The 15,797-nt window shown below is 50.1% G+C and overlaps 3 protein-coding genes across 3 annotated transcripts; 1 reads left to right on the top strand and 2 right to left on the bottom strand.

The window, feature by feature from the left end:
- Window positions 1–2,385: 2,385 nt before the first annotated feature.
- On the top strand, window positions 2,386–4,180 carry J7T55_000250 (uncharacterized protein; the record flags this gene model as incomplete). The annotated part of the gene is made up of 2 exons (XM_053132348.1): window positions 2,386–2,474; window positions 2,608–4,180. 2 exons carry the CDS (start codon window positions 2,386–2,388, stop codon window positions 4,178–4,180), a joined length of 1,662 nt encoding a protein of 553 aa, XP_052989488.1.
- Window positions 4,181–4,658: 478 nt separating this feature from the next.
- J7T55_000249 (amine oxidase catalytic domain-containing protein) lies at window positions 4,659–7,760 on the bottom strand (the record flags this gene model as incomplete). The annotated part of the gene is made up of 13 exons (XM_053132347.1): window positions 4,659–4,751; window positions 4,826–5,051; window positions 5,129–5,330; window positions 5,397–5,572; window positions 5,633–5,981; window positions 6,036–6,119; window positions 6,179–6,231; window positions 6,284–6,313; window positions 6,364–6,395; window positions 6,451–6,539; window positions 6,597–7,002; window positions 7,062–7,377; window positions 7,513–7,760. 13 exons carry the CDS (start codon window positions 7,758–7,760, stop codon window positions 4,659–4,661), a joined length of 2,304 nt encoding a protein of 767 aa, XP_052989487.1.
- Window positions 7,761–13,688: 5,928 nt separating this feature from the next.
- J7T55_000247 (salicylate hydroxylase) lies at window positions 13,689–15,441 on the bottom strand (the record flags this gene model as incomplete). Its single annotated transcript, XM_053132346.1, has 8 exons — window positions 13,689–13,831; window positions 13,889–13,962; window positions 14,011–14,110; window positions 14,164–14,273; window positions 14,347–14,425; window positions 14,524–14,588; window positions 14,649–14,932; window positions 15,031–15,441. 8 exons carry the CDS (start codon window positions 15,439–15,441, stop codon window positions 13,689–13,691), a joined length of 1,266 nt encoding a protein of 421 aa, XP_052989486.1.
- Window positions 15,442–15,797: the final 356 nt, after the last annotated feature.

Below are 15,797 nucleotides of genomic sequence, written 5' to 3'. Positions count from 1 at the left end.
TGTTTGTTCAGGGTCTGACACATGGGAAAGATCTCCATCATAGCGTCAACTGTGACTTGGTTGCTAAGGCTATTTCGTAGGCAGTTTTTTTGTAATGCGAAGTCCATCAAGGACACAACCTTTACGAGGTTCGATTGCCTCTCATAAGAGAAACATGGATGACAAGCCTTGTACTCTATCCCAATTTAACTTGAACTCGGAAGAATGCCCAAGTGTTTTCACAGCCCAAATCTCTTTTCGTAAGGCTGTATTTGTCTAAGTGAGGTAGTGCCGTCCGTCTAGGGTTCTCAGCGGCCCTTGGTGGAAGGGGAGAAAGGTCTAGATATTACCACCTGCCTTATTACGTTTCAGAAGAGCGGAGAGGGATTTTAGCCTCTCAGCAGGGCTCGAGGTACGCTGTTCGCTCTCGTGCTCCCTTCCGGTACCATTTTGCACTTAGGCAATAGGGTTCACAATATAGGGTTGAGTCCAAGGTACTGCAATCCTATCTACTTCTGAAAGTAGTCCCCCCCCCCCGGAGGGCTCACTAGATATAACTGTAAGCCGATTCCTTGCATTAGTCATAAATTTACGATGTGGATCATGCGTCATTTGCTGATGGAGGTTCGGATATCAGCACTCGTGTTCTCGTTAGACTTATATGTACTCGAGGCCCCCCCCCCCGTGGTGCAGGAGTCAGTGCTAGATGGTGAGTACCTAAAAAGTATGCTCAAGTTATCAATGTGATTGGTTTTGTGTCTTTGACTCAACTGTTCATTCTGGCGAGGAAATTGGGTCCCTTCTGAAATAAGACGCGGCTCAACATTACACGGGATTCACCGAAGTCGATGACACTTGGACCCCCCATGGTGTATACCGCAAATGCTATCATACTGATTGTCAAATTGAGCTGATCCTTGAAATTAACTCGAGCTCAGCCATGCACGGTGGCTGAAATGACTGTTGAGGCTGTGGGATGTTGTAACGTAGCACGTGTCTTTGAGATCTAAGACTGGTCATTGGTTCTTGTAACCTGGCACGCATGCCTTCGTACAGCCTCCAATCATCTGTCTCACTCAAGTTAAACTTGCATACTCGATCTTGAACTTCCAAGTGCCATCAACCCCTCAGAGGCTGATTCATGAGCCGTGGAGAAGCTCTCCCGAAGACCGTAGTCGCTAGTCTACATGCTCACTCATCAATACATTTAGCAGGAAACGGCCAGTATATGTCGACTGTCTCCACAAGAAACGATTAGCATGTGACTGACATTCCCACACCAACGATGATACTAGACGCAGAGTCAGATAGACCCATCTGCCTGCCTCCTTCAAACGTTGTCTTGAGTCATGATGGCCACGGCAACAACCGATAGCCAAAGCTAGGGATATCGGGCTGGTCAATACTGTGACGGTCAAGGAGCATATGCGTGTACAAGATCGTGCTTGTGAGGCCAACGATAGCTAGTCCTAAAAGAAATTGTGAGTGCTCACTTGGCATTGCTAGAAGTCACATCGGGCTCTCAAGCTCGCATTTGTGAGTCATGGTTCAAGAGACAGGCAGAGAAGAGACCCTTCAGAGGCATCCTGCGCTGTTGCAGTGCTACAACGGATATACTCCTCGAGAAAACGCCAGCCTCAAAATCGAGGAAAATCTGCCTGGTCTCGTCCGCTGAAAGTCTTGGCGAGTATCATCGAGATGGATGGCTGTGGGCTGGTGTGGCTGCATCGATGAGGAAGACCCAAGGAAGCAAGACGACAGCGCAGAGAGTGCGAATAGAGGAGCATTGAGGGCGATGAATTGATTCACGGGCATTAGATTACCCGAATGAGCAGTTTTCCAGAGGACAGGAATGGCATGGCCCCGTGCAAACGCGTATTAACAAATTACTACACGAGACTGCGGCTCGATGTCATGTTCTGCTAGGCCAGGAGAAGTAACAAGCCCAAAAAGATGCCAAGTAAAGTGCCTGCGCCCCCAGTCGATCCTTGCAGTTACATACTGCATCTGCAACTGCTACCCCTGAAAAGTCTGCCAGTGAGCCTGTGAGTCCGTCTCAGCCACGACACTAGTCCCTGGCCAGCTGGGTCCGGGTATGCCCATGTCGATATTGCCGAGTGGGCATAGGCTGAGCCGTCCCGCACAGGACTGGGAACCCTAAACCAAAGATCCACTATGTCACGCCGAATGATTCCGACCTATTTTAAGAGGTTGACAGGCATTGACAGGCAGGGGACAAAGCTTAAATCTTTCAACTGCCCCATCTCGCCGACAACAAGCCTTCCCTAAGCGGTGTCCAATGCCCTGAGGCTGGTCTATACGGCCTTGATACACAACTACTCTCACCGTCTCCCATGACAACTAACAGGTGAAGCCGCTTTCCCGTGTCGAAGACCTCCAGCAGCCATGGTCTCCAAGCAGTCGAGCAATGCTCCGAAGGGCCCCAAGCGAACCAGGGCAAAATTTCCCAAAGTCCGTACCGGTTGCCTCACATGGTGGGTACTGTTCCACTCTGATATTCATCTCCGCAATGATAAAGTCTGACCCGCTCTTTATAACAGCAAGTAAGTACTGCTTGACGACCCTGTGCTGTCCTTATTCGTGTCTGCTCAACCAACACTTCCAAAGGATCCGGCATAAAAAATGTGACGAGGCAAAACCCACCTGCCAGCGCTGCCGGGACTACGGCTACAAGTGCGATGGCTACGACCAGGCTATCCAACCGCGATGTCCGAAACAAAAACCCCAGGACAAACCGAAGTCGCAAGCGATGGTTGTCTCGAAGCAAGGCACAGATTTGTTGCAGACGTTTAACACACTCGGAGAAGTGTACGGCAGCCACACAGAGAAGTCCTTGTTCTTCCACGTCAACCACTGCACCGTCAAGGACTTGATAGGATACTCTCCTTCATTGTCCAGTTTCTGGCACGACTATGTCTTGCCAATCGGCCATGCGATCAGCCCCGTCAGGCATGCCTTGATTTCCCTCGGTGCCTCACACAAGGCCTTCCTGTTGAGGAACAACCCCAACGTACTATCAACGGAGAAGCAGAGCTATGACAGCTTCGCCATTCAGCAATATAACAAGGCAATAGCTGGCCTTACCCCAATCATGGCCGACCCTTCTTCAATCGATGTTCAAGCCATCCTCATCTGCTGCTTGATCTTTGTCTGCATAGACAATCTGAATGGGCGTAACGCCGTAGCCCTCCGACACCTGCGAGCCGGATCCCATCTTCTGGGTTCATTACAAGACCCATCATCTGCTTCTATGGCTGATACTGAGGGAGGAGAAACAGAAGGAGGAGGGGAAGGAAGGGATTGCAGCCCGCCTGGGCAACTTACAAAGCAAAGCTGCGACTTCGATACCCTCTGTGGCCTCTCCGACATGTTCGAACGTCTCGGTCTCGACACATCCATCCTAATAGAGGACCGGCTTATCCACCACCACAAGTTCTCTTCTCCCACGGATGACCCCACCCAGGGGCCCTTCCTGTCCTCTTCCACAGCCCGTCACGAGCTACGCAGGATCGACGTGGATTTCCACAACTTTTGGTTTCCACCCGACGGTGACAGCTTGTGCGCGTCAACTGAAGACTGCGAATCTGCGGAGGCTGAAGCAGAGCGGTGGGCAGAGCGATGCGCCGAGCTAGAGAAGGACCCCAAGTACCAGGAGCTCTGCGACCGGTTCGATAGATGGGTGAGTCGATTCGACCAATACTTCGAGAGCCTCAACCACACCCCGGTTCCCGAAGCAGAGTTCAAAGAGGCCATGGTATTGTCACTCCAAAAGAAAGTATGGGTGGCAATGCTAAACGAAAGTCCGTGTTGCGATGCCGCCCTGGACCGTCCGTACTTCGAAGATATCCTCCTCCAGACTGACCTCGTCATGCCTATCGTCGGTGGCGCGACGCACCCGGTCTTTAGCTTTGAGGCCGATATAGTCCCCCCTGTTGCGTTCGTTGCTTCATGTTGCCAGGATAAGGACTTGAGGATAAGAGCAATTGCGATGCTGAGGTCGATAAATCGAATCGAGGGTGCATGGGACAGCCAAAGATTGGCTGACTTGTACGAGGTGGATCTCGTGACTGGGAAGTGCCATGGAGAGGCTAAGTTATTTGAAAATGTCGACGGTTGGGGTGTTCCTATGCTTGGAGAAGTCCTCTGTAAAAGACCGGGTGCACCAGGCCCAATGGAGTAATGTCACGCTCCATGTACTGTACACGTGCTCGTTGTTGGGGCGTTGGTAGATATATCGGTCACTCTGCTCAAAGGTTGTGGCAGGTCATAAAATATGCTCTTTCGAGATGATGTCTGACCATCTAGACTGGGTTTGGTCTTGATGCTCTTGAAGAATCCACAGGTCCAATTTATTCATAAAACTTTACCACAGAAACAGACCCTGGTGGAATAAACAGATTCATTGATAGATCAAAGACGGTAGAGACTAAAGGCACGCAGTGGGGACGAGCCACAATGAGATGCACAGTCCGTCTACATGCCTGGAACTTCTCAAGTTCCCAAGAAAAGAAATCCCATCCGTGCTCAAATATCTGGAACAAAAGAGCCTACATGATACCATCAAGCGAGGTTGACATGATCAACAAGGCCGCTAGAAGCTGCTGAGCCCTCCAAGACCAGACCGCAGTTCCACCTCGGCACGCCCAGGCATGCTGGGCTTACCCAATGCGGTTTGGCCGTGTCCCATCATACGGGAGTTTGTGGACTGCGAGTGTCCCATTCAAGATCTCAACCTTGGGGTTAAGCTGGCTCTGTGGTCGAGGTTCATATCTGTTAGCAAGCGTCTCCGCAAGTCGATCTCTAGAGAATGGGATTGACAGCATACCGAGTCTATAGAGCACGTCACGGGCTTGGCCCCGAAGCTCGTGACAGAGCCGTTGCCTCCCGAGTCACTGTTGATGCGAACTTGCTGCGTCGTGGCGCGCGACGGGTCTCCTGGCAGATAGTTGAATGGCTCGATGGTAATGGCCGAGTGGGCGGTCGAAAACACCGTATTGGGCAGGTCACCGGTATGCGGCATGTGATGCATGCCCAGGTTAAACCAGACAACTCTGTGAACATGGTAAGCTCATGCACGCAAATGGAAAAGAGCAGACGGCCGGGATGGAGTGGAGCAAAGATTCCTTACACATCTTGCTGGTCCAGAGATTCGCCGTTAAAATACTTGGCGAAGTTGACTACTGGATCTGCCGGATCAAGGAGGTTGTATGGATTTGCAGCGCGGGCTTCCGTGTCCTTTTGCTTGGTCACGTATAAATGGTGGTCAGCGTGGTTTACGGCATTCTGGGCAACAGATGAGTTTTGTATCGTCAGCGAAGCGACTCCGGCTGCTAATTTTGTCCAAAACAGTTTGTTAGCCCATCTTTCACAAAAAAGAACAGTTCGCACCAACATACCGGGCATGATTCTGTACCCCGGAGCTTCGCCATACTGGTTCTTGGCATCCTTGTTGACGATAGCGTACATCGCGTTACCATTAGGGGACCAGTTGATCTTGGAATCATCCTCATTGGCAATGAACGACTTCTTAGCCTTCATAGTATTGCGTGGCTTCCCATCGCTCCAGACATAACTGCATGTGATTTAGCCTTGTCCCTATATTCATGTGCTGTCACGTTGGATCAAAGCTTACGTCTCAGTGGTAGGCACAAATTCGACCTTTTGTACGGAATTCTTTTCGCCCATGATGTCAAAGTCAGCTTTAAAGGTAAGCACGTGGTCGTGCATTGACCCGGATAGATTGTCGTGGATATTGAATCCATATTCTCCGTTCTTTGCAGCGTACCCGCTCTGAATATAGCCTGAAGCTCTGACTGCAACGGTGATAGAGCCATCCATCCGAAATTCATATGTTGTCTGGTAGTCGTAGTTTCCGACCGTTGCCACCGATCGCAGCTTGAATGCAATGCTCTTGGTGATACTAGTGAAACCTGGGCCTGAGTGTCTTTGGATAGGCAAGTCCTCGTTCAGCTCAAACATACCTGCAGCAGATGTCAGCGACAAACATCAAATGTGGGAGACAAGAAAGCACTGACAGATCGCATTAGGCTGCGTGTTCCTTGAAGTTCCATCCATATATGTGGTGTTGATGTACGTGGAATAAGCCGGACAATCGTAGCCTGCTTTTGCATCAGCTTGCGTGGGGCTGGGTCATCGTGACATTGACGAGATTCTTTACCGTTCACCAGCGAGACAAAGCTGGTACCAAATCCGTACATGGTGTCGAAATAGCTAAAAAAGTGAGTCATTGAATATAGTCTTCCCATGACAACTGAAATCTTACCAAGTGCCAGATTGGATCGGATCAATTCCCCTGTCAGAAATGAGCGTGGTTCCGTGAATCAAGTGAAAATGGCCTCTTACGCATAATGGGCTATGGCTTCCTCCATGCCAAGCTGGAAAATGTGAGTTTTCACTGGGAAAGTGGAGACGATTATGAGTAGTAAATACCTCGTAGATGATTCGCTTGCCTTTGTATTTGATATCAAACAACCTAAGTCCCATGTCGCGGCTGACAGTCACATAAAAGCTGAAGTCCACTGCTGCGCGTTAGCCAAAGTGTTCTTCAACACAATCGGAAAGGAATTAGGACCTACTCCAGGAGACGAAGTTCTCTTTTGTATCTACAGAGAAGCGCTTTGGGCCCGGTTGGATGGACATTGGCGGAGGGAGTTCGTCGAATGGCAGAGAATCCCCAACTTTGTCGAGTTGCGCCCACGACCCATCAACGACCATTCCTAATTTCTCAAATCCAGGTTTTGTCAGGGCGGTTTTAAATTCTTCAATGCTGTTGTAGAACACATTGTTGTATAGCCAACCAGTAATCTTCCACTTTGAAGAGTCGCGACCAGTCCGATCGGTTCTCACATAAAGTCCTTGCGGTAGCAGAGTACCTGTATCAAATGAGCCAGTTGAGCTGCCCGTGAAACCTTGCCAAGCTATGACCAGGCCATTTTCCACTCGGCTAGGGGAAACTGTTGCGAGGCTGAAGTTGTTGACATCCTGATCACCGTAGTCAGCAGGAAGCAAATATTCATACAAGTATCATGAGCGTAGCATACCATGTTCCACAGAGCCTTGGTAATATCGGCAGCTTGCGACATAATGGCATCTGTCAAGTTGTCTCCTGGGCCACCGCTGTCCGAGTCATAGACTCGAAGCTTCTTGCCGGGCTGACGGGTAGAGAGGAATGTGAGTGGTTTAGCCTGGGTCTGATTTCCCTTCGCCATGGGCCCGACAATGTACTCCTGAATGTATGGCTCCGGTGAGCTGCCGAATGCCAAGGTTGCACGAGCATATCGCGGCGGAGCAATTCCTCCACCAGCCAAAAACGGGAGAACATCTGTCTTGTTGGGCTGCAGTAGATCAATTGCAAGGCTGCAACCGATGTAAGTATGCACTCGCAGGCGTTTTCCAGGAGGAGGGATCCATACATTGTGTTGTCCCAACTATCAAGGCATACGGGTCAGCTCAAATGTCCCTGGGTGTGAAAAAGATGTGCCGGGCACCTACCTGCCACCATCGATGGTCAAGTTCAACTCCTTGGACTTGTAAAGAAAGTCCAGAGCATCCGCCATCTCCTGGTTTGTCAAACCCGCCCAGATATTTCGGTGAGGTGCTCCCACGGTGGGTTGGGTGACCTGGCAAACCCCACCACCAGCTTGTCGTGGTAGGCTACCACGCACACCATGCCCGGAAACCGTGGAGGCGATGGCCAAAAACCCAAGAATCGGCGGAACAAATGAAGTATTACGTCGCATTTTCAACAACAGGAAGGATCGGGCAAGCGAAAGTGGGTATTTATTACAATATGAGATCAACTAAAAGACAGAAGATCAAAAGAACGAGGGTAGTGAGTTGAGATGATTTCGACATCGTAGGACTACGGACAGAAAGCAGTCATCTTAAATACTGCATGTGCCTAGGTATCCACCAAGGCCTATCAAGTAGGTATTCAAATATGCGTGAAGATATCGACATACAACGCTGTCCGCCAGGCTCACTTTACAGAGTGGGTTCGAAATCAATAACGCCGTTATTGGTCGTTGCGGATGTGTCAAGTCGCTGTCTTCAGTGCTGCCTTTCGTATCTGCAATTAATTGTGATTGACTACTACCTGGAAATGTACTGTGCAGCCTAATATGCAATGCATTTCATAAATACGACCGTAACAGACGCTAGTACTTGCACCAAGTTTTATCCGCCGCGGCCAATGAGATTGTCCTCTACTTCGGATGTCTCAGACTCAGGTTTTGCAAGCCCTCGCAGTCTCGACCTTAAGTTGGACAGAATGAACAGTTTCAACACCCCGCGTTCGATTGACTGACTTGTAGACCAATATGATGACATGCCCTGTGCCCTCCGACCTTTATATCACATCCAAGTCTTCGTTCTGCCAGTCGCTAAATTACTGCTGCAGGGTGTGTGATAGTATTGGGAGATTAGGTAATCGGGGCGAACCCTCCTTGTCATAGGGCTTTGAAAAGGCGCTGTTCTTTATGAACGACACACCACACACGATCAATAAAGCATATTCTTCTGGACTCCGCATTCATTACATACAATCATGGCCTCGGAGCTTTAATCAGAGCCCGAGTGGGTTTTTTTTTTGCCGCGCTGCTTTTCTTTCTCGCTGTTCTGTCTAGCTCGCGTCCGTGTGTTCCCTCGGCCTCTGGGAGGGCTGCAAGAATGAGTTTCAACTATTCCTGTTGTTGCCCGGTTCCAATACCTTATGTAAGGACTCAGTTCTAAGACGCTATTACAGCTATGTCAAGAGTGTTTAGCTAAAAGCGAGTCTTGTTTTGCTATGATGTCTCGAATTCGACCAATCACACAAGATGCTAAACCGGACTGGGACTGGCCAGGCGGCGAAACCTACTAGAACAATTTAGCGATGATGAAATGTAAACATGTGACATGAGCTAAATCTCCTTTGTTCATAGATTGGTAGAAAGGCGCAGGGTGACCTCTTCGTTCCCGAGTTACTGGTCATGGACGTCACAACTTTTCGATCTATCTACCTCGCAACTCTCGAGGCAATCTATTTCCTATGTTTTATTTTTTCCGTATCCCGTTGCCCACCTCTTGAGTTGTATTCACAGTCTTCAACGACAATCTTGCCATGATGGACCGCGGCAAATCCATGGTAATATCTATCTGGACACTGTTCGCCGTGTCGGGCATTTTCCTTGGATTCAGAGTCTACTGCAGGTGCCATGGAGGCGGCAGGCTATGGTGGGATGATTGGGTCATGATTGTTGCGTTTGTCTGTTCTCCCTGCAATTAAGTTCCGCACGAAACTGTATTCTCTATAATTGCTGACATCTGCATACTGCCAGATTTTCTCGTCCGTAGACCATGCTACTGCCACGGTCATGGCCAATCTTGGAGTTGGCAAGCACATCACCGAAATAAACCCAGCCAATCTTCCTAAATTGCACCTCCTCAACCGCGTGGGTGTCGTTTTCGCGATATCAGCCTGTGTTTGGACGAAGACGTCTTGGGCTCTTACGATGCTTAGAATCGTGAGGGCGACACAAGATTACATGAGACTGATAGTGTGGTGTCTATTGGTATCCGTCAACGTGCTTATGGACGTGGGAATCATCCTCAATTTTCTGGAATGTGATTCAACAGGTCTCACTGTGTCACCTAGCCAAATGTGGTGTTGGACCAACCTAATTGCGGCCAACTATAATGTGTTCTCAGCTGGTAAGTGCTGTGCAGCGAAGTTATATAACACGTCACATGATGCCGTAAATTGACTTGGATAATAGCCTGGTCTGGATTTGCGGACATTGTTCTCGCTTTGCTAGCTTGGGTCATCATCTTACCTATGCAAATGGGAAGTAATGAGAAATTAGGGGTCGCAATTGCGATGAGCCTGGGAATCGTGTAGGTTTGCCTTACGAAAAACTGGCTGGTGATAGCAGCTGATGTTTCTGACCAGATCCGGCGCCATGGGGTTGGCCAAAACAGCCAACATACTCCTCATGGCCAAAATGGATTTTACCTGTCAGTGCTCTCCGTATATATTGGCGTTCTGTCTATCTACCCTTTCCTAACAAGCACAGACGAGGTTACGAACCTCATTATATGGACCGCCGCAGAGATCAGCAGTCTCATTATGGCTGCCAGCGTGCCATTCATTCGCCTTTTTGTGAAGAGCAAGCTCTCCACATTGAAATCGTATAGCAGCGGAGCTCAAGGACTAAACGAGCAGCCACAAGATACAAGCTTTACACCCAGCATTCCCACTACGGTTGGATATAGCCGACCGGGCTGGCGAGCACATTCCAGAGACTCTGACTTACTGGCCGAGACTCCGCCGGAGATGGCGGGGGACAACGGCACTCTCGGTCCCTATCCGTAAACCCGGAATCTCCACGCTTCACAATTATTGTTATTACATCTGATAAGGCAATGCTGCTCGTTCTCATGTGTTGTACCATACAGATGACCAAATAAAAACGACCCACATGTGCCAACGCCCGGGAATTCGCTGCTGCAATAGAAATTCATCAGATTGGAATCGGCGGTTAGTTCCTCTGCTGTTGGATATGATTGCTACACAGGAAGATCAAGGACGAGGCTCAATGTCGTACAAGAACCGACCCAAAGGCCCATTAGACATTTTGTCCCTATCTTTCGGTCAGTCAATTACTTTGAAACCAAGTCTGAAAGCTGTATTGACACAGGTACCAGGACCTAGTCGAGGTTTTGAGAGGCCTAGCCGCCCTTGGTGCTCACGAGGCTCTGTATTTTGGAATTCTATTGATACTAGTCAAAGGAGGACGTTTCAATCAGACCACTGAAACTTGTCGTCCAGGGAAGCAGGATGAGCAGGAGGAGAGCAAGAAGGCTAGTTTCTGGAGACCAAAGGTCAATTTATTCTACTCCCTTCTGTTCCTCCACCGGACTCTGCGGTGCGCCCAGAAGAACTGAACCTCGGAATAAAGACCCGCTCATATAGATAACCTGTCGCGACGCCACAACTTGTGGGTTCCACAGCGTTCGGCGGTGTGACGAGATTTTTGCAGCCTACCTCGTATCTCAGATGAAGTCTGGGGCGATCCGGGGAAGTCTGGGGTACCCCGCAGTAACCCCTGTCGCTCAACCCACCTCTGTGGATTTGCCCTGGTGGATGTCTACACGACACAGTCACACAGAGAATGCCAACTTGACGCCAAGCTGGTGAGTCCCTTGCCGGGTGCAATTGCCGGTGGGTGCCTTGGATCCTCTGAGCGGTTCTTCTCCCTTCGGAAAAGTGGCAGAAACGGGAGGATCCCACGCAGATCGAGCACGGAAAACTGGGCGCTGGGTATTCCTGTGTATTTGCTTCGGAGATTATGCCAGAGAGACGCGATGTTTCCGGGTCGAGAGGAGCTCACTTTGGAATCTCTCGCACTAAAGGGTGGTGTTGATTTACCAGATATACGGCCGATGGGCGACGCCCAATACTTTTTCGGGCCCTCGGCCAAACTCCTGGATCTTTGTCTGAGTCTTCTCTTTGGGTCAGGCTCCTGGAACAAGATGGCTTCTTCTTCCCTCGCAAGCTTTTCGCCGGCCTCAGCGGGAGTCGTCAATGCGGGTGCCGTCGCTTGTGACGCATCGAGTTTTCATTCTCTGACCTTGGCCAACATCGAGGTGCTATCCCTGGATGTTATCGTAAACACCACAGCCGCATCGGATTCCTCGACCGGCGGTGAGTTCTGCCAGGTTACGGTGTATTACACACATCCTGGCCAGAATGACACTGTCAACACATTTATCGGCTTACCTCTGCTCGCGGCTGACTGGAATGAGCGCTTCCAGATGGTCGGCGGCGGCGGCTGGGGCACTGGCTACACAGTCAACATGTTCGCAGCAGTCGCGGACGGCTACTCCTCGGTAGCCACAAATGGCGGCCATGATAACAATGCGCCGGTGGCTGATTGGGGTCTAGTCAGCGAAGGCAACGTCAACTGGCCATTGCTTTGGAACTTCGCTGTGGACGCATTGAATGAAGGAGCATCCTTAGGCAGACTAGCCACCGAGATCTATTATGGCACGCCTCCAAAGTATTCGTATTGGAATGGCTGTTCAACAGGTGGTCGCCAGGGACATATCATGGCTCAGCAACACCCTGAACAATTTGACGGAATCCTGGCTGGCGCCCCCGCAATCAACTGGCAGCGTTTCATTGTACAAGAGTACTGGGGGCCCCTTATGGCAAATCTTCTTGGTAAGTGATTTCATTGCTCACAAATGGATGCAGAGGCTAATGGCTGCCGGCAGACACCAGACCTCCTGCGTGCGTACTGGAAGCCTTCACTGAAGCCGCAATCGGGGCATGCGATGAGTTAGATGGCGTTAAAGATGGAGTTATTGCTTTGCCAGATCAATGTGACTTTGATGCGGAGTCCTTAGTCAACTCCAATATCAGCTGCACTGAGCCAAGCGGATCCGTCGTGATCACAGCGAAGCATGCCGAATTAGTCAACGCTATATGGCAAGGACCGACCTCCCTGGAAGGCAAATTTGAGTGGTACGGAATGGCCAAAGATGCATCTTTGCTCAGCCTTCTAAATACAACGTGCGACACCGTGGAAAACTGCACAGTCGTCCCCTTCTCTATCGCCGAAGACTGGCTCAAAGTGTTCGTGGCCAAGAACACGTCGCTAGACACGAGTCACTTGAGCAGGAGCGACTATGACAAGCTGTACCGCGCATCTGTCGCTCAGTATGCCTCGGTTATTGGAACAGACAATCCCGACTTGACCGACTTGCAGAACGCGGGAACTAAACTGCTCACCTGGCACGGCATGGCAGACCAACTCATCACTTACCACGGAACGGTCGACTATTACGAGCGAGTGGCACAGCTCAATTCAAATGTTACGGACTACTACAGATTCTTCCTTGCACCCGGGGTCGAGCACTGTGGTCTTGGGCCAGGTCTCGACCCTCACCTTACCATCTTCGATGCCCTGCGCGCCTGGGTTGAGAATGGCACAGCTCCTGACACCATACCCGCTACAGGGCCGGCTGTCGGTGATAATAATGATACTCGAGAAGTCGGTTTATGTCTATATCCTGGGCAGCTTACCTTTGTAGGCTCGGATCCAAATGACGCGACTTCTTTCACGTGTCAGTGACAGAGCATCGTGGACACTGAGACCCCACTAGTTTGACAATATCTGAAGCTGGCAGGCTTGTAGCAGACTAATTATGAGGCGGTAGGTCTGTTAAGACAATGGAAATTTCTAGCAGGTGCACCCCTCATTCAGAACTATGGACAGATCAATTTTAATGCGCTGATGCATCATCCATGTGACCCTTATAAATGGTCTCTGCGTGTGACAGACTCGCTGACTACCCAAAGACTCGCTCGCAATTCTGGATCCCCCAATCTCAGAACATGCTTCCATGTCCAAGTGGAGTCTTGTGTCCCGTAATCGTAGATTAGTCCCAAATTCAACTTGGCCTTGCGAGCATAGAACATCCAGTACTTATATCAAAGTCACCGAATCAGCCTGACGCAAATGCCCTGCAGAGCTGCCTATGACGGGCAGCAATCCAGGATGGTGTCATTTCATTGCCAAAGTTTTTCAACTTCCGGGGCTCGTTCTTCGTTCTTCGTTCTATCATGTTCCTCACTCTAGGCCTCAATCTCAGCGACAACATGCTTCCCTGGTCCGACCCTACACCTAGGGATATGCTCCTCGGCCCGGCTGCTCCTGGAAGAACGACTTCGGCAATTCGAAGTTTGGATCCATTTCCCTAAGATAATTGAGAGAATCTCTAACAACATCGTATCCAAAGTTGTAATCAAAGAATTGCTCGGGGGATTCTGATATGAGTCAGCACGCGGTACGAATTCCCGTCACTAGAAATCAATTTGACGTACTTGGCACGCGTTCCAGCGGGATGAATTGGGAAGCTTCTTTTTGGATCAGTTCCGGCTCATCCTGGCCGGCGTTGCTGAATATTTGCATCAAGCTAGCTCGGCTTTTTCGAATCTTTTCGTACAATAACAGACGCCCAGTAACGTTCTCCCTGGTGGCATTACAGAGGACCATGCCGAGAACAACGCCATCCTCTATGCCCTGAGCGCCACCCTGTCCTTGGTCTACTGTTGGTCAGTCAAACAATTGACATGTCACGAAGGGGCACAAAGCTCACGGGGTAACATGGGATGAGCCGCGTCGCCCGCTAGTGTCATTTTGCCCTTGACCCATGTAGAAACAGGCGGTCGAAAGAGGAGTGCCCATTGCTTGACTTCTGTTGCCTTGCTGTTCGCGTGTCAGCGGTGAGAATGTATTAAAATCGACTTGAGATGTGCGTAAGGAGTTTTATTAAATATACTTCAGTACTGCCAGAAGTCGTGGATGAACGTCGTGATATCTCTCGAGCAATTTTGACTTGTCAATGGAGGCTTGCCAGTCTATAATGACACATGGGAAGAATTTTGTTAGCAACAGATTCTCTGGCAGGGGAAAACTGGGGACCCTTAAACCTGGCAAAAATTAGGGGATCTCAAACCTTCTTTTCGCATCTTTGAAATGTCATCCTCATGAAAAATTGCAACAAAATTGTGCACCTCGTTGCTTTAGACTTATCAGTAATTCGATAGAAGTACACCCTAGGTCTTAGGACAGGAGACTCACTTGCGGCAGGGATATGAGACAAGCCTCTTCATTTCTCCTACGAAGAATTTCATACGGCCGTCGTCTTCTTCGTTCCAGAATTTCGTTTCGGCGTCGTTTTCAATACAATCAGCTGGAATCAGGAACCGGTAGCAGAAATTATATGCGTCCCTTGATGGCTCAGGGGGGTTTGGCTTTCCGATGATGGCCTCGACGCCCAGAGTGTGGATGCCATCTGCTGCGATGACAACGTCGCCATACACCGTCTCGCCGTTAGCGAGGGTGATCGAAGGGGCATCTGCATTCTGTAGCAATATTTAGAGAATTGCAGGTCTCTGTGAAATAGATGCGCCGGCCTCACTGCGCTGATGTGAATCAAATATGACGACGGCTTGGAACTCACGTATTTGACTACCTCGGCCCTCAAATGCACCTCTACAGGCTTGCCATGCCCATCAGGTTCCGTAGCCAACCTCTTCAGCTCTTCGTGCAAGTCAACTCGGTGCGCAAAGAACCACGGCGAGCCATACTTGACCGGGACTTCACTCTCCGTGGTTCCAACGTGAAAACGCCCGAGCGTTTTTGCGTTGGCCCGAAAGCTTGATTTGACTGTCACAAACTTGGCGCCCTTGGGATCCAAGCCCCAGGCGAGCAGGGCCCGAGACGCGTTTGGCGGAACGTGGATGGCGGCGCCGATCTCGTTGTTGAAGGAGGACCGCTCGTATATGCGCACGGTGTGACCGGCTCGCCGGAGAGAAATGGCTGCTGAGAATCCTGCTATGCCTCCTCCGACGATAATGACTTTCAAAGCCATTGAGTGCAGAGCGAAGACGAAAAAAAATTCAGAACGATCGCAAGTTCTGTTCGATGCAGTTCCGACCTAATTGCCTTACAGAGCAGGCTGGGGCAAACTAGGTCTACGCAGTTGCTAGAATGTCATGTGCTTGGTACATGATGCTTCTGATGCATTCTGTGACCATAGAAAAACAAAAAGCTGCGCGGCAAAGTGCTGTGATATGGCATGCACGCAACGTGGATCTCCTGAGGAGCTGATGATCCAGAATGCAAGATGCCCTCGGCGGAGTTGTGATCATGCAGCGGCCCCACGTCTTACAATGCATACGCCTTTCGGATGTTGGATGGGTTCTTGCGCTGCAATACCAATATATT

Source organism: Diaporthe amygdali, assembly GCF_026229845.1.
Source record: "Diaporthe amygdali strain CAA958 chromosome Unknown NODE_31_length_594919_cov_65_084759, whole genome shotgun sequence".
Lineage (NCBI taxonomy): Eukaryota > Fungi > Ascomycota > Sordariomycetes > Diaporthales > Diaporthaceae > Diaporthe > Diaporthe amygdali.
Note: the sequence above shows the minus strand (reverse complement) of the source record. Positions and strands in the feature narration are given on the sequence as shown.